At 41.1% G+C, this 26,943-nt stretch overlaps 1 protein-coding gene and 1 long non-coding RNA gene across 7 annotated transcripts in view; one reads left to right on the forward strand and one right to left on the reverse strand.

The window, feature by feature from the left end:
• TJP2 (tight junction protein 2) overlaps positions 1-26,943 on the reverse strand; it is a 90,483-nt gene that overhangs the window by 18,745 nt on the left and 44,795 nt on the right. For 4 of the 6 annotated variants that reach the window (XM_080972337.1, XM_080972334.1, XM_080972338.1 and 1 more), the window contains 8 exons: positions 8,091-8,144; positions 5,464-5,588; positions 3,342-3,444; positions 2,305-2,881; positions 1,465-1,568; positions 1,141-1,294; positions 264-375; positions 46-179 (listed from right to left, as the gene is read on the reverse strand). In XM_080972337.1, coding sequence (XP_080828463.1) covers positions 46-179; positions 264-375; positions 1,141-1,294; positions 1,465-1,568; positions 2,305-2,881; positions 3,342-3,444; positions 5,464-5,588; positions 8,091-8,135 — 1,354 coding nt within the window. In that variant the 5' untranslated portion in view covers positions 8,136-8,144. Of the gene's footprint in view, positions 1-45; positions 180-263; positions 376-1,140; positions 1,295-1,464; positions 1,569-2,304; positions 2,882-3,341; positions 3,445-5,463; positions 5,589-8,090; positions 8,148-26,943 lie in introns of all 6 variants that reach the window. The other 2 variants (XM_080972336.1, XM_080972335.1) reach the window with 1 other exon arrangement.
• On the forward strand, positions 8,546-25,279 carry LOC308458531. Its single transcript, XR_013977525.1, has 3 exons — positions 8,546-10,202; positions 11,601-11,820; positions 23,856-25,279. It is a non-coding gene; the product is annotated as an uncharacterized lncRNA (long non-coding RNA).

Genomic DNA, 26,943 nt, shown 5'->3' on the forward strand with positions numbered 1-26,943 from the left:
TATTGAAATTAAAGCATTTCAAAGTCGAGAGAGAGTGAAACTGACCTGGAGGATCATCTTGGTACTTGGGTTCACTATTTGTCTCTGGGATTAAAGCAGCAGTGAGATCACCGGTTGATCTAAAAGGCGTAGGCGTTGCTCCCATTTTGGATAGTCTGCTGGCTGGATCTTCTTTTGCACTTAAAACAAAATCCACAAAGTTAATAGAAAAGTTGAGGATCTAGTAACCGTAACAGATGTAAGTGACACCACGTCCTTCCTACCTCTGTTTTTCCTTTAGCTTTTCGTTGGAAGAATGAGAATCTAAATCTGAATGGTGCAGCCTCCTATCTTCCTGAGGGGAGCAAGACCTGTTTGACTCTATTTCAGAAATATCTGTTGAGAGAGGAGAGCATAAATTTAGCTGCACAATAAACATTTGAACATCCTTGTTGGTTTTATTGACATTATACTGGAGTGCTCCTCCCCCTTCACATAGAAGAGAGAGCTTTGGCTTAGTTAAAGCAGGACCTGTGAATTTAAGGCAGCCCACAAAAGGTAGATGGGAGCATGAAAGGAACATGCAGGACCAACGCTCATGCCCAGTTACATAAACCATCATTAGGAAGCTGGGAAAGTTACATGCAAAGTGGCCTTCTAGCCACCAGATCCATGACCTCATGATCACTTCATATCTGGCACTGAATACAGTTTTTCCTTCCCAGGAAAAATGCCATGTAAGAAGTGACCTTTAGTGGGCAGCCTGCACATGCTCAGAGGTAGTCTCTTTCCCAGCCAGCCTATGGATACAACAGAACAGCATGACCAATGAATGCAATGGAAGTGAAGAAACCTGGTATGAAAAACACATTCTGTGGCATATTCTTAGCTCATATTGGCCTTGGCTTGGGGCAAAGGAACTCACCCACATGCCTTGCCTTGACTCAAGAAATTTGGTCACACTTCAGACCAGTTACTGGTACAGATTTCCAAGTCTCAAAATCTGTACCACAAAAAACACACAAGCTTTTACACTTAGCAACTTTTGTTTTGTGTCTAATTGAGTACATTTCTGTGAGGGTATATTTTTATTTATTGTCACATACTGCAAATAAATACTTAAATAGGAAAGTGACTTTAGCTGCACTTCTAAGCTCTCACCTTCTATTTCTGACTCGCTGTCATGCATGGAAGGAATGTTGATTAGGGTTTGTTTTCTGTCCCTTAGGACAACCAACTGGAGTTTTCCTCTTGATTTCTCAATCAATTTTCTGGCATCAAATAAAGACATATTCTCTGTCACTGTACCATTGATCTGGATGTGTGAGACAAACATATTTACTTACACTTTCAGCACAAACGGTTCTGATAGATCAGTTCAGAGCTGAATCTCCATTCACTAATTGCAAATGGACAGGAAAACTTGCAAAGTGTCCATCTCCCCAAAAACATAAGAAATTAAGGGCCCTTAATACAAAAACGTACTTTGAGAATGATGTCCCCTTCGTGCAAATTGCCATCCTTGGTTGCCAGCCCCGTGCTGGTCATTTCTTTGATGAAAATCTGACTTCCAAGTCGAAGGCCATATTCTGCAAGTGGAACAGTAAGAGACAGTTTTGCAGCTTGACACATGAAGCATGCTACATGCCACTGGTTTCCAATATATGCAAGTGGAGGGAGCCATCAATGGTATTTTGTCTTTCTCAGTGGATTGGAAGACAAAGGGGGACCTGAGCAATGCAGCTGTGGCACATCAGGGCAAATAGACTCTACTGGTCAGGTAGGGAGGGTCACCAAGATTTTACATATAGCTACTAATCTGGCTGACTGCCTGGGATGCAAAAATAAGGAAGTATCAAGTGCCAGGGCAAGGTACCATGCAGGGCTGGCAGGCAAGTTCAGCTTCTTGGGTTCCTGATCTGACCGAGTTCCATGCTAGCTTGTGGGCTCCTAATGTTGAGAAAAAGAAGTGGATCAAATTGCTTGCCCTATATTCTGTAAACCAAGGTATACATTTAAATTTAAGGCATCTTTGGGTCCTTCTCAGTAGTTTTGACACCGTGGAGTGTGTACCATACGTTCCTCTAGGACGTTTACATGGCACTTTGTCCACAATATATTTGTAAGGTATCCTAAAATTTTTGTCTCGTTTAATTCTTTGTGCTTTTGTAAATTTCAGAAAACAATAAGGAAAAAATAAAAACTGTGAGGTGCCAAGCAAACAGAGGTTTGCAATCAATGGGTTAAACGGCCAAGGGGAGAGGAGGTAAAAGCAAGGAGGAGGCATTCCTTTCAACCTCCCACCAAAAGATGCTGGGCACTTGCCTTCATTTGATCTGCTTTTTGTGAGGAGAACATTAACTGGCCCACTGGGGTCCTGATGTGCTCCATAGTCATACTGAGGCTGCAATTCAGGGGAAGGGCTGCGGGAATTAAGCCGGTCTCTGCTCCCGCTCTTGGCTTCCCTCTCACGCGGGGCTTCAAGACGGGTTCTCCAGTCGTAGTCTCGGGGCACACTCCGATCGCCACCATAGCGCCGGTCATATTCATCCTCTCTATCCACGCTCCTGCCTCTGCTTCGGGGTCTTTGGTATTCGTGGTCGAAGCTCCTCTCTCTGTCCATGCTCCGGCCGCGATTTTGATCGCGACTGTAGCTGCGCTCTCTGCTGTGCTGGCGCCCCCGGTCGCGGCCAGTCCTGTAGCCCCGGTCCAGGTGGTCTCCCCAGCTCTGGCTCCGGCCACCATTCCCACTATACCAACTCCTTTCACTGTAGCCACTTCGAGTGCTTCTGCCATCAAACTCGGCACGACTATCCATAACTTCAAAGGCCCGGTAGTCATAGTCCAGAGAGGGGCTTCTTCTCACAGCTGGGAGCTGCACTTGGCGAGGTCTTTTAACTATCTGTTTGCAAAAATGAGAACAATTTTGTATTTCCTTGTAAAGGCCACAGTCATTTTACATTCAGCTGCAAAAAAATTATCACTATGTTTATAAAACCCAACTTAGACGCAATGTAGCAGAGCACTTCAGCCAGCTGGCATTCCATGCAGCTGCTCCACAGCTAAGATGCCAGCAGAATGCCCACCTAAACAGCAGGTCACTGGTGCAGAGACTGAGCACCTTTAAACATGATAATCAGCTTCGCAGGTAAATGCTTTTTACAAGACATCAGCATCTCTACAGCAGGCCTGAGAAATCTCCTCCCTTCCCACCCTTTCCATTTAAAATATTACAGTTTTTGTCTACCAAAGATCAGGTCTTTATACTTCAGACGTATTAATACTTATTTCAAGTGCAGAGTGGCATTAACTTCTCCTTAATGATAGAATGCAAATATTTCTGCAAATACTTGTTAACTTACAATGGTAGCCACTTTCCCACTTTTCCTTAACTGCTGCACAGCAAAAGAATGGGCCACATTTTCCATGGGTGTATTATTAACCATAACCACTCTATCGTTCTCTCTGCAAAACAGAAGCATGTTGTCAATTAGAAAATGCTAACATTGATAAAAAGGGTGGGGTTTGTTTATTTATTGCCTTCATATCCCTCCCTTTTCTCCATGGAACTCAAAGTGACTTACGTTATTCTCCCCCTCCTCATTTATTCCCCACAACAACCCTGTGAGGTAGTCCACCTTTCACGTGGACTGTCATTCTGCCCTGCCAAATCCCCACACATGATTCAGTTCTACGGGGACTTGGAAGCATTTTTCCGCCGTTTACGCCTGAAGGAGTATTTTCAACACACACAACAACAAGACCAATCAGAACAAACAACAACTTCACAACACAACACCTCTCAACCCACTGGAGAACAACAACCACCCTCCCAACAGAACACTGACCACCAACTACCTCCGAAAAAGTGTTACACAAAAAGGGACTCCACATGGACCCCTCCTGATGGACGCAATACCACACTGGACTTGTACATTGACTGCTTCCGCCACAGAATCCAAACATACCAAGAACTAACTTAGTTGGTCTTAAAGGTGCTACTGGAAGGATTTTTTTATTTTGACTATGGCAGACCAACACGGCTACCTATCTGTACCTGTGAGGTAGGTTAGGCTGAGCGTGAGCAACTGGCCCCAGGTCACCCAGGGAGCTTTCTGGTTGAGTGGGGACTGGGGTCAGTCCAGCCCTACTGCAGGGGCAGAGATCTCCACATGCTCCCCCACCTCAATCCATTACGGGGAACTGGTTGCCTGTGTTTGCCTCCTCTGCCCCCATCCAGCCCCCTCTACTTAGCTCAGTCGAGAAATGGGGACATGGAAGCCATGAACAGACCCCCCAGGCCTTTTCCTATGTTGCCATTCTTAGTTCCTGAGCACATAAGGGGAGAAGACGGGGCTCTGCAATGCCCCATGGAGATCCCTTTGTGTTCAGGCACTGCAGCCAGAGTAGTCCTGAACTGAGCTCGTTTATCTCTACAGTAACATTATGTTCCTTTAAATTCAGTATAAGACAAATGATATTTGCTTAATAACATAAGCAATGTCTCATTATAATTGTAGGTCAACATTGCTGGAAAGTTGAAGATTTCCTCCCTTTGTTGTTTTACATTTAATTGTCCTCACAACATATTCCCAGAGCCTAATCCCATAGACATCAATTTCCAATGACCAAAACACAAGCAAAGAAATGGAACACATGAGGCCTGTCAACATCCTCCCAGTCCTAATGCCCAGGCTCCTTGTTCAGTCTTCACCACTACGGGGCGGAGAGCGACATTTTCATTAGCAAACCCTCCTTTATTAAACCAGTGTAGCTTTCATGAATTTGCTACGACCTTTCCCAACCAGGTGCCTCCAGATGCTCTGGACTATCCCATCAGCCCCAGCCAGGACATACAACCAATCATAGAATTCTGAGGTTTGGGATCTAAAGGCAGGGATCTGCAGGCCAACGCAGATGCTACGGAAGCAGCTGGGGGCCACGGGTCCAGCATGAACCTTGATGCCTGCATAACAAACATGCAGCTCCCGTACGGCATTCCCCTGCCCCTGAGATGCTCTTACCTGGATGCATCCCACGGCTGAGCAGGGACTTTGGTCAGGGTCTAGTGTGCTAGCCACTATGCAAGGTTGCCTAAAAGTAAAGCTATCTAGGCTGGATACAGCCTCATAGATAAAAATGGCAGGATCAAATAATTACACAAATTTTGTGAAATCTATGCCTTCCCAACTACCGTATTTTTTTGCTCTATAGGACGCACTTTCCCCCACCTAAAAAGTAAGGGGAATTGTGTGTGCGTCTTATGGAGCGAATGCAGGCTGCGCGGCTAAGCCAGAAGCCAGAACAGCTAGAGGGAGCTCCCTTTAAAGAATTTTTTTTTCTTGCATTCCCCCTCTAAAAACTATGTGCGTCTTATGGTCAGGTACGTCTTATGGAGTGAAAAAGACGGTATATTTGTGTTTTGCAAACAAATTATCAGAGCAAAGAGAGACAGGCGCTACTGCTACAAGCATGTTTACTTACTGAAGTAATCCATCTGCTGGGCCACCTGCAAGGACATCTGACACAACTATGGATGTTTCGCCATTTTCAAAATGAGGGTTGTCTCTGCCACCAGAAACTGCAATCCCAAACCCTCGCTTTGAGTCCTAAAGGGAAAAGAGGGAGGAAAAATGCTCTTTTTAAAAAACAAAACTAAAAATAGAGCCACAGTAGAATTTGAAATTGTTAGAATACTAAAATAGAGGCATAGTTAGACCAGTGATTCCCAAACTCCCACCACCGCCGACTTGACCTCTTGAAAATTGCTCAGGGACCTCTGGGAGAGAGGAATGGTGACTGGGCTGTCTTTCTGTTACATGCCACTGACAGAAGATAATTATGTAGTGATTGGTAATAGTCAGACAGATAGTCTGGCCATTAAATCACTCTGGAGACAAGGGTGACCTGGGAATTAACCTCAAAATGCTTGGATCCAAGCTGCTTTTCTGCTGCCTGAGCCTCGCAGCTTGGATGGGAGTCAGAACAAACTGGCAAGCTGAGGAGTAATGCCATCATGCCCAAACACCACGTAATCACCTTTTTAAACAAACAGTAAGTAAGGTAAAGAATCACACATTTCCTTTTCAAAACATCTCTGGGACAAGGAAACTGTAACGAGACACCCCCCCCCCCCATCTACTGGGGAAAATCTACAATGCGAAAATCTGTAAGTACCACCTCCTGTTGTTGAGAAAACAGAAAGGAAACTAATTGTTAGAGTGTCTAAAGCAAAGTGAAAGGCCTGATTTATGGTGGACAAGGATTAAAATGGATGATAGGAATCAATATGTGAAAAATCTTTAATCCCTTTTCTGCTTCCTGTCACTAAAGAACTGGAAAAACTGAAAGTTAAGCAGTAGTCATGAGGAAGGTGCTTTGAGACACAGTTGCAGCTGCAGTTTTAAAGGGGAAATTTTAAAGTGGATTGAGGGGCTACTAATATGCAGAACATCAAAAGCATCCAGCATGGCAAAGGTATTGTTGGATCTCCCAGTGATGGTTGGTATTGTTCAACAGTTGATGGCTGAACAATAAAAAATGATTGGATCAATGTTTGAGCAAGAAAATGAGCCAGAGGGATCTGAAGTGGAAAATGGAAATGGGGAATATTCAGAGGCTTCAGAACAAATGGATAAAATGTTGGCAGGACTAGATCAAGAAATAATTAAATTGAAAGAAGCAGTTGCTGCTGCTGAAATGGAAATGACTTCCATACAAGAATTTGGAGAAGGAGAAGATAAAATCACAAATGGTTATACGGAGAATTATTTTGATATGGTGCTGATGGAGTTGAAAGCAAAAAAAAGCTTGGGGAAAACTTCAGTCCTGGCCTTTCTTTAGCTCTAGCAGAGAGAAAGTATTCTGCATACAATCTGGAGCAAATTCACAGAAGGATGCTATTAAAATTATGGTGCCGTCTCTGGAGAAAAGAAAAAGAAAATGGAAGGTCCTAGAGGAGATCGTAAACGCAACAGGAAATGAAACTGAAGAAGTGGAACTGGACATGAACCAGTGGCTATACAGTGGTACCTCGGGTTACATACGCTTCAGGTTACAGACTCCGCTAACCCAGAAATAGTGTTTTGGGTTAAGAACTTTGCTTCAGAATGAGAACAGAAATTGTGCTCCGGCGGCGTGGCGGCAGCAGGAGGCCCCATTAGCTAAAGTGGTGCTTCAGGTTAAGAACAGTTTCAGGTTAAGTACGGACCTCCAGAACGAATTAAGTACTTAACCTGAGGTACAACTGTATAATGAAAAGAAAAATCATGGAACATTGGCCCAATGTAGAGTAGAGAGACTTGTCAAGGATGTAATGATTTATTATTATTCAATATGGAGTAATTATGGGAATTAATGTAGGTAAATTTAAAATAAAAAATATGGTTGACATTTAACACCACCACCACCACCACCTGGGACCTAGGGATGGGCAATGTATCAATACATTAACCAAAATTGATTGGACGTCCACATCCTGGTAAAAGTTTCATAATTTTCGACATGGTGATACATCACGAATCATGATGTGCACATGTGCTATGTAAGAAATTGTGATGTGGGAAAAACCGTGAAGCCAGTCATCGCTTCTCTCATGATTCCTGCCACCCCTGTTCCGCTGTACTATATACAGCTGTAACAATATGTTAAAGGTAAGTAAAATTGTATCAGTTTTAGACCCCGAAGTAGTAGAAGATGCCAGGACATTACCCTGGTAACATTACATGGTTACGTCCTTATTTTAGACATTGTTATATATTAGTATATCATGGTGACTAGCTGGTGATATATCGGGATGTTGAAAACCAGACATCGTTCAGCCCTTCTGAATGTGATGTTGATGTGAGCTCTGGAATTTTAAATATTTTAATAGTTATGCAGAAATGTATTGCTGTGAATTTAAATACACTGCTGGAGCAAAAATAAAAATGTAAGGGGGAACAAAACTATTTAGCATAGTTTAACAGTTCTAATTAACAATTTTTAAAATGTTTCACAAGGAAAATTGATCAATAAGGTTAACGGGTTATGTCAGATTTACTAACACAATGGCACATGCAAGAAGGGGGAAAGGGACTATTAGAAAAAAAGGACCAGAAATAACCTCTCACCCTTTGTAAGGTCACTGTATACTGTTCCCATATCAGCTCTTCCATGCCTGGGGCCTGCTGGACAATGAAAAGCAATAATCAATAGAACATCACAACAGAAGACAGTCCTCACAAAATTAAGAACAGACCCTTTTCAAAGTCAGTATCAAACAGCAGTAATGTTTTGCAGTTATCATACTGCAGTGCTTTTAAAAATGGACATTAATTAGCCAGAATCTGAATAAAAAAATAAACACGTTTGAAGAACAAAATTTTAGTTGGAGAAGCCTTTTCCGTGTTTTTTATCTGTATGCACAAAAAGGAAACCACATTTGAGAGAAATAGCTCACACCCAGATCTTTATATATTTGTGCCTGTGGTACTTGTTGCCTGACAAAGGACCAAATCTCAGTAGCAGGGGAGCACATGCCTGAATGTAGATGACTTGGATTAAATTGATCATGATGGAAAACCCTAAGAGACCAGAGACCTTGAATAAACTGCTATCATTGCCATTGCCACTCTGGGAAGAAGGGAGGGACGGAAGTTTAATAAATAAACAATATATGCAATGTAATAAAATAAAAATATTTTATTAATATTATTGACATGAAATTTTCATGGCTTTTGGCTAGAACAATAAACTTGTTGACTGACTGAGTAATAAATGAGATGGCCAGATCTGACACATCCAGTGACTGTCCCTGAAAAGGTCCTGCCCAAGTCACCCCCATCCTGTCTGCAGTGAAGGCAGGTCAATAATGCAAGGTCTCACTCAATGACTAGAAAGCTCATGTAGGAGGTGATCTTTAAGATGTCTAAGCCCTAACCATATAGGGCTTTAAAATGCAATACCACATTGAAGTGTACCCAAAAATTAATCTTAAGCCCCCCTCAAAACCTGGCCACCGCGTTCCGTACCAGTGCTGGTTTCCAAATGCTTTTGGAGACAGCTCCATGCACATAAGACAGCATGTATAGGAGAGAAGGTCTGGATTATATGCATACACCAAATATTGTAAATTACATTTTCAAGCATTTAGAAGACCTGATGCCTAAAGCCAGCTGCTTTGCAGGTGCCTGCACAAAACTTTAGTGTAAGCCCCTTACTCTAAATGAAAATCATGCATTGTTTGAAGCTCTGGCTCTCTTCATGCACTTACTCTATTAACTTCACCCAGAGGGACAATAGGGCTGTGCGTGCTGGCACCCTGCCCCCTCCACTCCTGACCTTCTGCATCAGCCTGGTCTGCATATCACATTAAATCATAGTTTTAAACTAGCTATGGTTTAATGTGAGCTAGAGGGCATGCTGTTCAAAAGTTCCCTTGGTGCTCCCCCTAATCCTGCTGCAGCCACACTGTGGACAACACACATCAGAGTCCAGCTTATTTCATGTCATTCAGGGTTTGTTTCTCTCCAAATTAAACCAAAGTTTAAAACAAACTATAGCTTAATGTGATATGTGAAGGTCTGAAAGGGAATCGCAAGTGCATTTGACCGAACACACTTATAGTCCTCCACACACAATCAGGGTTTCCGACTGCAGGGATGATGGTAAAACATTCTGCTAAGCCATCTTACAATTCTCCTTCAGACCACCCTTCTCAATGTGGGAAGACTGAAGGAGAGAAGACATGTAACCCCGCATCCCCTGCCTCACAGATAGTGCTCTCAACCTTACTATGTGCAGCATAACCGAATGCTGCCATGATAGTCTCTTGATGTGCTCCTACAACAGGACCACCATCTATGGCGCCTGGTGAACCACAGGGCAGTCAATCGGATGATTTCTAAGAGCTAAGATGCTGCCCACTTGGACTACTGCCATGCGCTCTACGTGGGGCGACCTTTGAAGGTGCCTCAGAAACAACAACTAATTCAGAGTGCGGCAGCTAGACTAGTGACTGGGAGCAGCTGTCAGAACCATACAGAACTGGTCCTAAAGGCTCTACACTGACTCCTGGTATGTTTCTGAGCACAATTCAAAGTGTTGGTGCTGACCTTGAAAGCCTCAAATGGCCTTGGCCCAGGAGACCTGAAGAAGCGTCTCCACCCCCACTGTCCAACCCAGACATTGAGATCCAGCTCTGAGGGCATTATGGCAGTTCCTTTTTGGCAGCAGTAGTAATAGTAGTAATAATAATAATTGTAATACAGTGGTACCTCAGGTTAAGAGTGGTTTCAGGTTAAGAATGGACCTCCGGAATGAATTAAGTTCGTAACCCAAGGTACCACTTCTGGGTTAGCGGAGTCTGTAATCCAAAGTGTTTGTAACCCGAAGTACCACTGTAATAATAATTTATTTATTATTTATACCCTGCCCATTTAGCTTGGTTTCCTCAGCCACTCTGGACAGCTTACAGTGCATATAGAAAATGTAAAACATGCTGTGGAATGCCCTCTCATTAGGTGTTACGAAGATAACTACAACTTTTAAGACATCTGAAGGCAGCCCTGTATTGGGAGGTTTTTAATGTTTGATGTTTTATTAGGTTTTTTACTGTATATCTGTTAGAAACTGCCCAAAGTGCCTGGGGCATGGTTCAAATAATAAAGATGGGAGTGATACAAATAAAATCATCATCATCATCATCATCATCATCATCATTTCAATCTGATCAGAGTTCAGATCCTCAGCAGATTGATTGATGCAATAAAAAAGTCATGCCTCGAGATAAAAAAAACCCCTACATAAATTACAAGTTCAATATATTCTCTCTCACACACAGAGCTACTAAAACATTTCAGAGAACTTTTTAATTACTATAATTACTACTACTATATGGCAGCTAAAGGTAAATGGACCCCTGACAATTAAGTCCAGTCGCGGCAGCTACATATATACTAACAGGATATTTTCGGTAAGAAAAATGTTTTATTGTACTGGAAATGAAATGAACAAATTTCTACGCATGTTCAGCTACTTGCAGAATTTAAGAAGTGCAGATTGATGAATACAATGTTGAAATACTTTTAATTTTTACTTGTGAATAAAACTACAAATTATTTGAAAATTAGTTTGAACTACAGTGGTACCTCAGGTTACAGACTCCGCTAACCTAGAAATAGTGCTTCAGGTTAAGAACTTTGCTTCAGGATAAGAACAGAAATCGTGCTCCGGCGGCGCGGCGGCAGCGGGAGGCCCCATTAGCTAAAGTGGTGCTTCAGGTTAAGAATAGTTTCAGGTTAAGAATGGACCTCCGGAATGAATTAAGTACTTAACCTGAGGTACCACTGTATCTGTGCCTCAGAAGAAAACTGGAAAGTCAAATGTTCCTTGGAATGGCATGCATCAAATTGTTACAAAGGGGAGGGGGGTGTATGCTTGGCTTTTGAATGCTGGTATAATCAAGCTAAGAGGAAGCAGCTCTTAAGGTCACATTCTGTAGGATATAAAGTGCAGCACCAACAAAGTACTGGAAGTTCACCTTGGGAGTTCACAAGGCACAAAAGCCATCTGCTCTGTCCTAAATCTCTAACTCATAATCTCTTTAACATTATAAAATTTACAGCTGTTTGTTGTTGCAGAGATACTAACCAATGCTGACAGATTAATGGAAGGAGCAAAATGTGTGTGGGGGCTGGGTAAGACCACAGATGTTGTAAGTCACCATCTGAAGACTTCAGACTGTACCAGAGAGGAGATTAAATTCTGTCAGAGCAAGCACGAAACTCCAACTATATCAGGAGCCAGTGAACCTGGTACACGTTGCACTAGTGCTGCAAATGCATCAAGAGACAGGTTAAGGTAAGTGTCACCTATTCCTGAGGAGTAATGAGTGTATCATTTTAGGAAATGGCAAGAAATGTAATATGAATACATTAATTGATTGCACTGTCACACAATTAAACGGGTGATGATATTACCAGTAGCTCACTTAGCACATTCTATTAAGCCTACATTAAAAGAATTATTTAATAAACAATCTTCTGAAGCACAATTTTACAGATTTCATGCTAATTCATTCTAATTAGAAGACTAATGTGATGATGAGATCCTAGTGAGACTTGAATGACACAGCAAGCCAGCAAGCTTCCCCCAGACACTCGGAAGGCATGGAAATCAGGGAGCCATTTAATGCTAAACTATTTGAGACTAAAATAAAGTACAACAATGTTGAAGACAGTCAAGAATCATGTCTTCTTCCTCGTTTTAAAACACAAAATCTTAGTATGGATGAGACAATAGGAAATACTAATGGTATATATTTTTCAAAAATTAACTCACATGCCATTTTAAAATCCTCAACTTTTTCACAGCATGTAGCCACATTCGTTGCAGAGCTTGAGCTGTCTTCATTGTGGCACACTATAATCTGTTAAGGGACTCTAACATCCCCGTCTTTTCATCAGTTTCCACCACTCAAACATTGTTATGTAATTCTAATACAATTGTGCCCTACATACTCAGCCAATCCTGCCTTCATTTCACACAATGACATATTAAAACCCACAGATGTACAAATGGCAACACATCTACTCCCAAAACAAATGTCACTATCTTAAAACAGAAAATAAATAACCCAGTACCTCAATTTAATTCCTATTTAAGCAACTTGCTGGTGTCACCACTAGGCAAGCATCAACGCACAGTCTCCTCCCCATTCCCAAAGAATATGCAGAAATGTGAGGAATTCGCAGTTACAGGAGAAGTGTTTGCCTGATCTGTAAGCAGCATTTAGGACACAGACTTTGGTTATTGGGGCATATGCCATTTGGCTGGCTTCTGCAATCACAGCTGTAAAGCTACTGGGGGAAAGAAATGAGAAAAGGACAACTCTGTACTGTAAACAGTCTCAGCTCCCACGTGTCTTGCTGCTCAGTCCATCCCAGGCTTCCTCTTCTGACCTTCTCCCATCAGAGGTGAGGCAGAGGGGATGCAAACACCTCCAGTATCTTCCTCTCTCCACAAGAGGCTCCCACAGCTGCTGTGCAAACCTATAGCTCAATGATGCCACCTCCTGGCTTTCAAAGCAGGAACTGGAAGAATGCTGCCTTGCTTACCACACTAGTTTGCATGAAGAGGAGAAATCTGCGCTTCTCACAAAAAAAGTCACAGAGCGAGAGACAGCCTGCCGAATGGTATAGAAGCTACTTCAGATAATATACCACTTGGCAGGCTGTCTCTTGCTCTGTGACTTTTTGTATTTTGTGACACATGACTGAGGAGAAGAGCAAATGAGGCCACTCAGGAAAAAGTGTCTGAAAGAAAGGTGTTCATTTTTTTTAAAATAAAATATTTATTAAAGTTTAAACATTACAAAAAAGAAAAGAAAAACAAAAGAGAAATATAAACAATAAACAGTTACAAAACCTCAAAAACAAAATCAAATACAGCAGTACAAAGCATCAACAATACAAAAAGGAAACAAAAACAAAAACATTTAAAAAAGAAAAAAACCCAAAAGAGAACAAACAAACATACAACCCCCCCCATATTTTCATATCCTTATCTTTCATTAGCTTATTTCCTCGACTTCCTCACACCTCCTTTTTTGTATTCTAGTTCAATTAAATATTCTAGCAAGTCCTTTCCCTCTTTCACAAATTTAGTTCCATAATTTAATTTAACGAAATTTTAGACTTAAATTTACATCTTTACCCAATGTCAATCTATTCATACTTAATTCTTTATAATATTTCTACTAAAGTCATATAACTTCTTTCCAGCATCTTTCTAACCTTCATTAATTTTAGAATATTTCTGTAGATAAGCTTTGAATTTTTTCCAATCTTCTTCCACCGACTCTTCTCCCTGGTCTCGGATTCTACCAGTCATTTCCGCCAATTCCATGTAATCCATCAGCTTCATCTGCCATTCTTCCCTGGTAGGTAGGTCTTGTGTCTTCCAGTGCTTTGCGATGAGTATTCTTGCTGCTGTTGTAGCATACATGAAGAAAACTCTATCCTTCTTTGGCACCAATTGGCCCACCATGCCCAAGAGAAAGGCCTCTGGTTTCTTTAAGAAGGTATATTTAAATACCTTTTTCATTTCATTATAGATCATCTCCCAGAATGCCTTAATCTTTGGGCATGTCCACCAAAGGTGAAAGAAAGTGCCTTCAGTTTCATTGCATTTCCAACATTTATTATCGGGCAAGTGATAAATTTTTGCAAGCTTGACTGGTGTTATGTACCACCTGTAAATCATTTTCATTAAATTCTCTTTTAAGGCATTACATAAACTTCATACCAGTGGTCCATAACTGTTCCCAGTCAGCCATCATAATGTTATGTCCAACATCCTGTGCCCATTTAATCATAGCAGATTTCACCATTTCATCCTGAGTATTCCATTTCAGTAGCAAGTTATACATTCTTGACAAATTCTTAACTTTAGGGTCTAACAATTCTGTTTCCAACTTTGATTTTTCCACTTGAAAACCTAATTTTTTGTCCTGATTGTATGCCTCCATTATTTGGTAATAATGGAGCCAATCTCGCACTCTGTCTTTTAATTTTTCAAAGCTCTGTAGTTTTAATCTGTCACCCTCTTGTTCCAAAATTTCCCAATACTTCGGCCATTTGGCCTCCATATTGAGTCTTTTCAGACTCTGATTTTGGTATGAGTGTAATATATGCTTCTTTCCACGATTCAGGTGCCCTTTTCCCTTCCAATATTTCATTGCAGACTTCCTTTAATGGTTATATTAACCATTCTTTCAAAGTTCTATAGTATCTAGAAGTCAGTCCATCCGGTCCTGGAGATTTACCTAGTTGCATATTCTGAATGGCCCCTTCTACTTCCTGATCCGTTATTTTGTAATCCAACATTAATTTGTTTTCTTGGGAAATTTTTTGAAGTCCATTTATTTTCAAAAATTTATCAATGTCCATTTCGTTCTGCTTTTCTTGTGTATATAATTGTTTAAAATACCTCTGGAAGCACCTTCTAATTTCAGCTGGATTCTGTATATTCTTTCCTTCCACTTCCAGATTCGTAATAGTATTTAATTTTTGTCTTTTTTTCAATTGCCAAGCCAGCAGTTTCCCACACTTATTTGCTGATTCAAATGTCTTTTGTCTCATCTGTTTAATCTTCCATTCTATTTCCTGGTTCATCAATTTCATATATTGTACTTGATAAAACTTTATTTCTTTTAAGATCTCCTGGGACTTTGGTTTCACCCTCAATTTCTTCTCTCCTTCCTTTATTTTTTCCAGAATTTTGTCTTTTTTCTCATTTTGCCTTTTCTTCTTAATTGCATTCTGTTGTATCAAAAAACCTCTCATTACGGCTTTGCTTGCGTCCCAGATTACTCTTTTTTCCACTGAAGTATTCATATTTATCTCAAAATAATCTTTCAAAGTTTTTTGGGCCTTTTTAATAAATTCATCATTCCTGAACAAAGAGTCATTCATCCTCCATCTGAAGGAACCAGTTGGCATTAATTTCATTTCCATTTTCACCGCATTGTGGTCAGAGCTAGTTTTTGGGCAAATTTCAGCCTTGCTGATCTTTGGAGCCAGTCCTCTAGTTACCCAGATTTGGTCGATTCTTGTCCATGTCATTTTTGCCTCCGAGAAGAAAGTTCCCTCTCTTCCCAGAGGATTCTTCATTCTCCAAACGTCAATCAAGTCCAAGTTATCAGTCATATCAAAAAATGTTTTTGGTAGTCTTCCATCCTTGGTAATTGTTTGTCTTTGCGCCTTATCCATATTCGTAGATACGACACCATTCATGTCTCCCATCAAAATCATGTTATAATCCATATAGTCCATCAAGATTTCATGTAACTTTTTGAAAAATTCCGATTTCCCTTCATTTGGTGCATAGATACCTATCACCAAATATCTATCTCCTTGTAATTGAATTTCAATTGCTACCAGTCTTCCTTGTTCATCTCTGAAGATAAATTTGGGTGATAGGTTCTCCTTTGCATAGAGTACCACTCCTCTTTTTTTTATTTATCTGATGAAATAAATTCTTGACCTAATTTCTTGTTACTTAATAATTTCCTGTGTAGTCTTGTCACATGCGTTTCTTGTAAAAAAAATAAGTCCAATTGTTCTTTTTTCAATAATTGGAACACTCGTCGCCTTTTCTCCGAAATGTTGAGGCCATGGACATTCCAACTCAGGGCCTGCAGCGTCATCCTGTAGCTACTTTGGTGCCCCCCCAACTGCCCCCAGCTCTTGTTCCTCTTCTGTTGGTAGTAACGTTAACTCCTTGTCGGGGGGGTCCAGTCCAAAAGACAATGATGAAATGTCCAAAGTATCCAAAGTATCTTTTTTGGGTGATGCTCTCTTCCGTACTCTTTGCTCCAATCCTCTGTCTGGTGACCCTCTTTCCGGTGATGTTGGCTCTTTTCCGATTCCCTTCTGTAGGTCTTCTTCGTAATTGTGCAAGAACTTTATTTTATCCTCCAATGATCTTACCTTTATTTTTCTTCTTTAAAGCTGAAAGATAGGCCTTGAGGGAATTCCCACCGAAAGTTAATTCTGTTCCTTCTCAACAGATCAACCAAATCTCTATAATTAAATCTAAAATCTAAGAGATATTTGGGAATATCTTTAAATATCTCCACTCTAAATTTGTGTATTGTCAAGGCCTCCTCGTAATGCCAACTCAAAATTTTGTCCCTCTCTTCCTTCGATCTGAGTGTAATCAAACAGTCTCTTATTCTGTTCTTCTCCTTCTTCCCACCTCTTCCCAATCTGAAGGCTCTCACAATTTTAAACTCCTCTTTTTGTAGGTCCCGTTTCCAAAAGGTTGCGAATTCCTCTGTAAGAAAGTCTATCAAGGAGTCTTTTTCTAGTTCAGGTACTCCCCGAATTCTCAAATTTATCTGTTTCTCCTTGAGCTCAAACATAGAAAGCATCTGTTTTTGGTCATGTACTTGTTTCCACACAACCGGGACCTCTGTTTCCAATTGAGCTACTTTCGCTTCTACCGTGGCAATCTTTTCCTTAGCTTCCTCTGCAGTCTGTCTAGTTGAGTTAGATTCCTTAACTAGTGTCTCAATAGCTTCTGTATTAGAACTGACTTTTTGTTCCAAACTTTTTATACTTTGTGTGTTTTGGTCCAATTTTTGTGAATTTTGATCCAATTTTTTATTCATTTGTTCCAAAGAACTATTGATTTTACTTAAAACAAGAGCCCAGTCTTCTTCCGAGGGCATTCCTCCTTTTGATTTAGTATACATTGACACAGCTGCAGAGGGAGCAGAGGGGCCAGATGTAGAGGCTCTCCGAAAGATTCTGCCGGATCTAGTTGTCTTTTCCTGTGATAAATCTATTTTTCCCTTCCCATCTGCCATAACACTCAAGGCTCTCAAGGTCGAATACAATTCCCAGGGGTTTGTCTTTAAGGCTGGGAAATTCCACTCCTTATAACAGTTTCAAAATCCTCCTCTAGAGGGAAGTAGTTAGTGTTTATCTTATATTAGTCCAAAATATCCTTTTCTTTTTATTTTCCTCTTTAAAGTTACTCTATCAAGTTATAGGAGTATACTTGATATCAAGCTTTTCAGTTCAAAAGCAAAGTTGTAACTCTTAAGCCAAGAGAAGATAGTTGAAACAATGTTTCACTCACTGACAGTTAGTTGGTCTATTCACAGTCAATGCGGAGCTCCACAATGCAGCAATTTTAATGGCTGCCGTTCCCAGGTTCCGAGCGGTGAAACGTTAACTTTTACCCTCTTTTCCTGCAAGGAGTGATGTCCAGAAGTTCCCCCCTTTTTCCCCTGCAACCAAGGGGGGTTCACTAGTTTTATGCTGAATATTTAAATGTCAAAAACAGTCTTTCAGGCTTTAGTTTAAAGCTCCTTGCTTCCCACTATTTACAAAAAAAGGAAGGCGGACTTCCTGTTTTACGCCTCCCCCGTTCGTAGCCGAATTCAATTTGTTAAAAGTCCAATTCCTTCACTTTACTCACAGGTAGTTGCTTTAGATCCAAATATCCACAGGAAAAAGGTCAGCGCTCCCCGGCAATGGCTGTGCGGCTTCACTCCGCGAAAGTAGCATTCAGTTCGCAGCACCGCGCCACTCACCCCACTCGCTCCAGAGCCCTTAAAAAAGGATTCCCCACGAGTAGGGGGGCGCTCCAGGTGCCCTGCCGAACCCCCACGTTCTCAGGCTTCTCCCACCTGAGATTTCTGACGGGTCTCCGCTTTCACCGTAGCGGGCGACCCGATTTTCGCGGAGCTAGCTCCTCTGCTTAGAGGAACTCCGCCATTAGCCGCTGGCGCTGTCCCCGGAAGTCTGAATGAAAGGTGTTCAGAATCCCCGATCTTTGGCAAGTTCCTTCCAGAGCTTCATCACGCAGGTGAGCCACTGACACAAGTGGCCTCATTTGATGTGCTACTGCTCATATGAGACAACTGTTTGGAATAGTTAACTGTTCCAGAGAGCAGACTGAGGCAATGCAAGAGCTTGATTGTAATGATGAAACAACCAAATGGAAATGGTCAAGAATCTCTCATACAAGACAACTGCAAGCAACTCAAGGTGGGGAGGAGAAAGAGGTTAGTCCAGTTTACTTGTGCATTTGTTTATTCATAAAGACAGGCTTATAGCAACACTCTGTTACACCGAGAGCAAGTTGCATTTCATGCACTTGCAGCCTAAGCATCTGAGTCAGAATGGGTCCTGAAGTCAACCTTATATTCCAAGCTTTCAGAATTTATTCTTAATGTAAAATTTACGTTGTCTTGGTACACACACAGTTTCCACTTTCCAACCCCCTCCAAGCCCCAGGCTAGAAGTAAGAGAGTATGTACACATTCCTGGATGCAGCAAGGTGTACAGCCCCAGGCTGTGTTTTGTTGAATTTGCACGGTGTTGTACCTAGCATTATGCTTTGATGCATTTATTTATATTGATTTTATTTACTGCATTTATATCCCAGCTTTTTCTCCAAAGAGCTCCCTGCAACAGCCCCATGAGGTAGGTTAGGCTGAGAGATTGTGACTGGCCCAAGGTCACCCAGTGAGCTTCATGGCTGAGTGGGGATTTGAACCCTGGTCTCCAGGTCCTAGTCTGACACACTAACCACTAGGCCACTCTAAGGCTGCTAAACAAGGAAATATACTGGTGAACAAAAGGTGGAGACTTAACAGCTTCCCAGGAGGTAGCTCAGCTGACCAGTACTTTGCAGATGCTTTGCAGATAATTCCAGCTTTGTTTGCTCTCTCCCTCCTCAATTATAAGCTCTCACACAAACCAGGAAACTCTTTCAGCTTTACCAGTATCTTTCCACTTAGAACTCAGCTAATTATGCAGCGCCAGCTAACAATCCAGGAGGGACCCCACCCCCCATCAAAGATCCAGTGGCAAGTAAACAAAGAACTGGAAAGCTCTTCTTTCTTCCCTCACCAGTGGAAAAAAGAGATGGAAGAGTTTTTGTTTTTGTTTTCTAGTGGTGTTTACGTTGTTAGTTCCCCCTAAATGGCTTTCCTCCATATTAAAAAGGAAAGGTTTTTTGTAAATTTAAAGGAGACTATCATTTTGCTTGCTTGCCCTCCCTCCTTCCCTTTGATAAAAAGGAAGAGACTGGTGAGATGAGGGCTTGGCAGGTGGGGAATGGAGGGGAGAAGATTTAGCTGCTGCCTTATGCCGAAATGGGAGGTTGGGTGCTGTGTGAGAATGATGAGGAGGGTGTTTTCAGTAAGCAGTGAAAGCAAATGTGTGTCTACTCACAAGCAAGCCCTCCTGAATTCCATGGGGCTTACTCCCAAGAAAGTAGAAGTAAGTTTAGTTGAACTCAGTGGGGCTTCTGCATGTAGGGATTCCACTTAGTGGGGAAGCAGATGCAACCTGACTAAATCACTTAAACTACTCATAAATTAGTTGAAAATGTATTAAATATAATGTATGGAAGTTTATTTAATATTTTTATTAAATCTACTACTTCCTTACATTTTAAGGCCCTCCACCACTGCAGGGAGCCCTGTCAAAGCCCCTAGCTGCTGCCAGGAAGCGCAGCGCAGGCTCCACTGCTGCGGGGAGGTATGGCCGGCACCTCTTCTGCTGTGAGGAGGCCTGGCAAGGCCCACCACCACTGCAGATAGATATTGTGATATACTAAGATATCACAATATTTAGCTGGTGATATATTGTGATGCTGAAAGCCAGATATCGCCCAGCCACCCGCTGTCTGTCCATGGTTTTCCCATCCTCCCCAACACCTCCACCCACCCTCAACTCCTACGGGTGAAGCTTTCATCCCTCTGTCCCATGGAAATCATCTCCCTGCAGCTGTCATCTGCAGACACATTTCTATACATCTTCCAGATGCACTGGGATTTACTCCCAGTAAGAGAGAAATAGTCTAGGTGAAAGCATCCCTTTCCTGGTTATGTCCTTCTTAGCATTTCTAGCTCCTCCTTTGACACAAAGACACTTACACAGCTTCTCCCCATCTCCATTTTAAAAGCTAGCAATAGTTGGTGGTGGGAGAGGGGGCCACTTGTGCCTTCTGGGCTCTGAATTAGCTAGACTCTCTTACCTATTTTTCGCTCTATAAGACGCACCAGACCACAAGACGCACCTAGTTTTTGGAGGAGGAAAACAAGAAAAAAATATTCTGAATGTCAGAAGCCAGAACAGCAAGAGGGATCGCTGCGCAGCAAAAGCAGCAATCCCTCTTGCTGTTCTGGCTTCTGGGATAGCTGCGCAGCCTGCATTCACTCCATAAGACGCACACACATTTCCCCTTACTTTTTAGGAGGGAAAAAGTGAGTCATATAGAGCAAAAAATACGGTAATTCTCTGCAGCAGTCTCTGCTCACTTTATCCTCCAGAGGCCTGCAGCTAGTTCATACTTTAAATAATCAAGGAGAGTGAGACAGATTCCCCCCCTTTTGTTGTTTGCAGATGCTGATGGACAGAGATGAGAATGGATCTCTCCTCCTCTTCACCTCTTGTTTTAAGGCAGCAAAACTTGGAAGTAAGGCCTATTGAAATGAACAAGCCTTTGACTGCAATCCTAACCCACTTACCAGGGAATTACTTCTGATCTGAAGAAGTGTGCATGCACACAAAAGCTCATACCAATGACAAACTTAGTTGGTCTCTAAGGTGCTAGTGGAAGGGATTTTTTTATTTTGTTTCGACTACGGCAGACCAACACGGCTACCTACCTGTAACTACTTCTGAACAGACATTGTTAGGTAGGATTGCAGCCTTAGTTTTGAATCAACGGGATCAGGACAAGTTGGCAGGTGGGAAGGGAGATGCTGCTCTGGGATACCGCCTCCCCCACCCCAAAGTTAGACATATAGGACCACCCCCAATTGGCAAATGTGTCAATTGTGCATCTCATGGCCCAAGGAGTCATCCTACAGTTCTCAAATGGGGTGAAGCTGGACTGGGGGAAACTGCATCAAAACACAAAAGATACCTGTGGATTGTAGGTAATATCCTATGTTAGGGGTCAGCAACCTTTTTCAGCAGGGGGCCGGTCCACCGTCCCTCAGACCATGTGGTGGGCTGGACTATATTTTGAGGGGGGTAATGAACAAATTCCTATGCCCCACAAATAACCCAGAGATGCATTTTAAATAAAAGGACATATTCTACTCATGTAAAATCACGCTGATTCCCAGACTGTCCACAGGCAGGCTTTAGAAGGCGATTGGGCCGGATCCGGCCCCCAGGCCTTAGTTTGCCTACCCATGTTCTATGTACATGGATTCAAACAAATGGGGGTGGGGAAACACTGGAGCAGAGTAAACAGTAATGTGTCCACAGCCCTAATTTAAGACAAAATGCAGGTTCACAAACTTTGCTTAGGAAGTGTGACAATAAGCTCAAGAAATAATTGAGGCAATAAATCAAACAAAAGTAGGGAAATCCCCAGGGCCAGATGGAATAATGGCAAAATATTATTAAAAAATGAGTGAACAGCTTGTGAATCCCCTGAAAGATACAATGAATGAGATTCTGAAAATAGGGGAAGTTCCAGAAACATGGAAAGAGGCCTATATAACTTTGATACCAAAACAGGATTCGGATGTGACATTAGTTAAAAACTATAGGCTGATTTCATAATTAAATAATGATTATAAACTATTTGTATTTGTCACGGCAAATAGAATGATTTTTTTTAAAAAAAGAATTTATTCATCATGACCAAGCTGGATTCCTTCCAGGTAGACAAATTAAAGATAATATTAGACATGTACTGAATATTATAGAGTATCTGGAAATGAGAAATGAGAAAAAAGCAGCATTAATGTTTATAGATGCGGAGAAAGCATTTGATAATGTTTCTTGGGAGTTTTATGAAGAAGGTGATGGAGGAGATGGGATTTGGAGAAAATTTCAATAGGGGAATGCAAGCTGTTTACTCCGACCAAAATGCAAAAATAATCGTAAACCGGGTAATAACAGATAAATGTAGTATACAAAAAGGGACGAGACAAGGATGTCCCTTGTCACCATTGTTGTTTGTTCTGGTTCTGGAAGTCTTGAGAAGATAAGACAAGATAGGGAAGTAGTAGGTATTAAAATTAAAAAGAATGAACATAAATTAAAAGCATTTGCAGATGATTTGGTAATAACGGTAGAGGATCCAAAGAATTCTCTTCCAAAAGTAATGAATATAATACAAGAATTTGGTCGTGACAGGATTTAAATTAAATAAAAATAAGTCGAAATTGTTACTAAAAATATTAAAGAATCGAAAAAGAAAGAAATAACAGAGATGGTAGGGATAGAGGCATATAAAAAAGTAAAATATTTAGGAATTTGGATAACATCAAAAAATATAAATATTTTTAAAATAACTATGAAAAAATTTGGCAGGAAATTAAAAGAAATTTGGAAACACGGAATAGGATGAATCTCTCTTTAATGGGAAGAATTGCAACTATAAAAATGAATGTACTTCCAAGGATGTTATTTCTCTTCCAAACTCTTCCAGTAATAACAAGGAGTGCATGCTTCAAAGAATGGCAGAGAGAAATATCAAGATTTGTCTGGAATGGGAAAAAACCAAGGATAAAAAACAAAATTTTAACAGATGTGAAAGAAAGAGGCAGATTCTCACTTCCAGATTTAAAATTGTATTATGAAGCTGCATCCCTAATATGGATTTGAGATTGGATCAAGTTAGACAGGGAGGAAATAACAGACTTGGAAGGACATGATAATAGATTTGGATGGCATGCCTATCTTTGGTATGGAAAAGCAAAAGTACATGTAGGATTTCATAATCATTTAATTAGAAGATCACTGTTTAAAGTATGGGAGAAATATAAAGATTTATTAGAACCTAAAACACCAGGGTGGCTATCACCTATTGAAGCACTATCACTTAAAATATTGGGGGGGGGGGGGGAAGGAGAGTGGCCAAGATGTAGAGAACTGTTGGTGGAGCAAGAGGGAAAGTTAAAACTGAAAGAATACGATGAAATAAAAGAACATCTTCAAAGTTGGTTACATCATAGATAATTACAGGAGATATTTAAGAAGGATACCAAAAAAGGCTTCTTATATTCGGCTTCCAATTTCCAAAAGGAAGTGATAGAAGAAAACACAAAATTATTAAAAAACGCATATAACATCCTTTTGGAATGGGAGACCAAAGATGAAGAAGTAAAATCAGTAATGATTAAATGGGAGCAAGATGTAGGACATAATATACAATTTCAGGAATGGATAAAACTGTGGAAAGTAAATTTGAAATTTACAGATTGAATATTATTGAGAGAGATATACAATGAATTGAAGAAAATGTTAAAAATAACCTTTGTAAAAAACTAGAAGCCTTTTTATTAGGTATTTTAGGTCAAGACATACCAAAAGAAATGAGGACTTTATTTATGTATGCCACCACAGCAGCAAGAATGTTGATTGCACAAAACTGGAAGACTGGAGAAATACCAACTAAAGGACAATGGCAAGAGAAGTTGAGGAACTATGCAGAACCAGCAAAAATGACAGAAAGACTAAGAGAAAAAGACAACAGAGACTTTGAAAAAGAGCGTAATATGAATGGTTATTCATATTATACTTTCAGAAACAAAGAAAGGCAACAGACTTGATAGCAGGATTTAAATAAACATTCACATTATCAGCATTAGAAAATGTTTGGAAGATAGTAAAATAAGATGATGTATTTAATTTTATTTTTATGTTTTTAAGGCTTGATGTTATGCTATTGATAACTTTTTCTGTTGAGAGACAGCAAAGCAGATGAAAATAGAAACAAACCAGAAACGCAAGTTGGGGGAAGTCTTGGAGGGGAGGGAGGGAGGAATATATAGCAAATGTTAAAAATTTGAGATGTATGTAATGAACGAAAATGAAAAAACTATGGGCTGGTTCACATGCCTGCGCATCACTTGCACCACAATCCTATGGATGTTTACTCAGGAGCAAGTCTCTACTTTTGAGGTGATATGAAATCTTTGTGCTGCTTCAGCTGTAAGGTCTTTGACATCTGCAACTCACTCCTTGTTGAAGCTGCATATGGGAAGTGGCCGAAGTGCAGCTGAGACAGAACAAGTGGAAAGACAAGCCGAGGAGCAGGACCTGTCCTTACAGTGTGGAAGGCCAGCATTCAGCTCCTAACGCTAGACTTCAAAAGAACATCTCTGCCTTTGGGCACATACATCTGAACTAGAGTAAATAAGATAAACCAAGTTACCCAAACCAATGACAGGTTTTTGAGCACTTTTCACCTGATCCATCTCTCAGGTGCTGCAAGGGAATATAGACTATTCAATATCCAGTTACCTTCCTCCTGCTTAATATTTTCCTTTATTTCCCTCCACCCATTTTTTCTGGATCAAGTGAAGAAGCTTTATGCATATTGTTTGCTGCTGCTTTTTAACGATGGCTCATTTTCCTTCTGCCCTCAAGTTGCAGCTTCATAACTCATTGTTTCTGGTAATGGGATCTGAATGGCTCTTTAATTTAAGCAGCTTCTGAATTTACAGAAACACACTGAAAGGCAAGGAAACAGAACTGTTAGTTTATGACACAAAAATAGATAAACCCTTTAATTTGGTGCTGAATCACTCACTAATGGTCATATCGGCAGTTATTGTGAATTTGGAGTAATGCGAATGGCCAGTATAATTAAATTGATTGGTAGCAGCTGCTACAGAAGTGATGGGTGTTAAAACAGCAAATGACCTATAAACTAATTTTCCACTAGATGGTGGTATTAAGCAGCTATTTGACAAGACAGATGAAAGAAAGGAGCACACACGCACACACACTGATAATTGGAAAGCAAAAAACCTTTTTCCATTCAAATTATTAAAAGCCACTAGTTTGTATACATTTCCTAGGATTTCTGCAGCTAAGTATCAAATTTAGAATGTTCCTGTAAATTCTCTGGGGATTCTCTTTAAAATGTGTGTGTGTCTGTGTAAAGCCACCATTTGTACAGTAGTATCACTGCCCACAGCAGATACTTTAGATGGACAAGGTAGATTTCTCCAATTCTTTCATCATTACATAAATAAAGCATGACTAAGCAGGGTCTAAAAACATGGGACAGAAGACTATTTTGTAACTACTACTACTCCTCATTTGAGGGATGCGGGTGGTGCTGTGAGTTAAACCATAGAGCCTAGGACTTGCTGATCAGAAGGTCGGTGGTTCGAATCCCCGCGACGGGGTGAGCTCCCGTTGCTCGGTCCCTGCTCCTGCCAACCTAGCAGTTCAAAAGCATGTCAAAGTGCAAGTAGATAAATAGGTACCGCTCCGGCAGGAAAGTAAACGGTGTTTCCGTGCATTGCTCTGGTTCACCAGAAGCAACTTAGTCATGCTGGCCACATGCTGTACACCGGCTCCCTCGGCCAATAAAGCGAGATGAGTGCCGCAACCCCAGAGTTGGTCATGACTGGACCTAATGGTCAGGGGCCCCTTTACCTTTTACTTTACTCCTCATTTGATGGGGCTTGTACAGGAAAGTGTTTCAGAGAGGCTAATCCTAACACCATCATTCCTGGGACCAACACCTAGACAAGGCTGCCAATAGAGCTCTCTGAAATTATTAGAAGAGACCCATTTACTTGCAGCTCAAGACAACCTGCTACTTCAAAGCTAAGCATCTCTAAGTGCACCTTCAGCCAGCCACCTACAGTCTTGGATGCTCCTTGGCTCAGAACTACTGGTCCTCTCTCACAACCCTCACCATGATGCCATCCCTGCAACTGGGAAGTCCTGGTGCTCAAGAGAAGCTGCCTAGTTCTGCCACTTGAAAGCCGAGGCATAAGGCTCGATCCTTTACAGGAGTGTTTCCCAAAGTGTGGTACATGTACCCTCAGCAAGACATGAATGGGGTTCAAAGGGTACATGGCAGAAATTTTAATTATAATTCATCATAGCTTTTTTAGCTGCATAAAACAATTCAAAGCTAAAATAGTATTATTAAAACTACTCCCCAATTATCTTCTTCTAAGAAGGGGAATGCCAGTAAGAATAAACTTTCAGAAGGAGTACATGATTATTCAAAGTTTGGGAAACACAGCTTTACAGCATAACCAACAGGGTTCCCTGCAGGTGTTGCTGGACTACAAATAACATCAGGCCGAGTCAGCATGGCCAATGGGCAAGGGAGTTGTAGTCCAACGACACCTGGAGGGCACCCAGTTGGCTGCCCCTACTTTACAGGCTCACACTTTGTCGCCCTATTATTAAATGCAGTCACCACTGTGGCACATGAGGCGGCAGGGCTACTTCAAATAGCTCATCAAATTGATCTGGAACCATGAAGGGAAAGCTATTGCCATTGCCCAAGCTTTCTTTCAGTGAAAAGCTTCAACATCTAACATTAGAGGAGGGACTTTAAAAACAGCACCCAAACTTGTTAGTTACTGACTTTTGCATGCACATTATTTCTTGCAACCACAAAGAACACCAGTGACAATACATTCAAACTTCTCCAACAGGATATAACTAATTATTTAAA

This window comes from Podarcis pityusensis (assembly GCF_964106645.2).
Source record: "Podarcis pityusensis genome assembly, chromosome: 11".
Taxonomy (NCBI): domain Eukaryota; kingdom Metazoa; phylum Chordata; class Lepidosauria; order Squamata; family Lacertidae; genus Podarcis; species Podarcis pityusensis.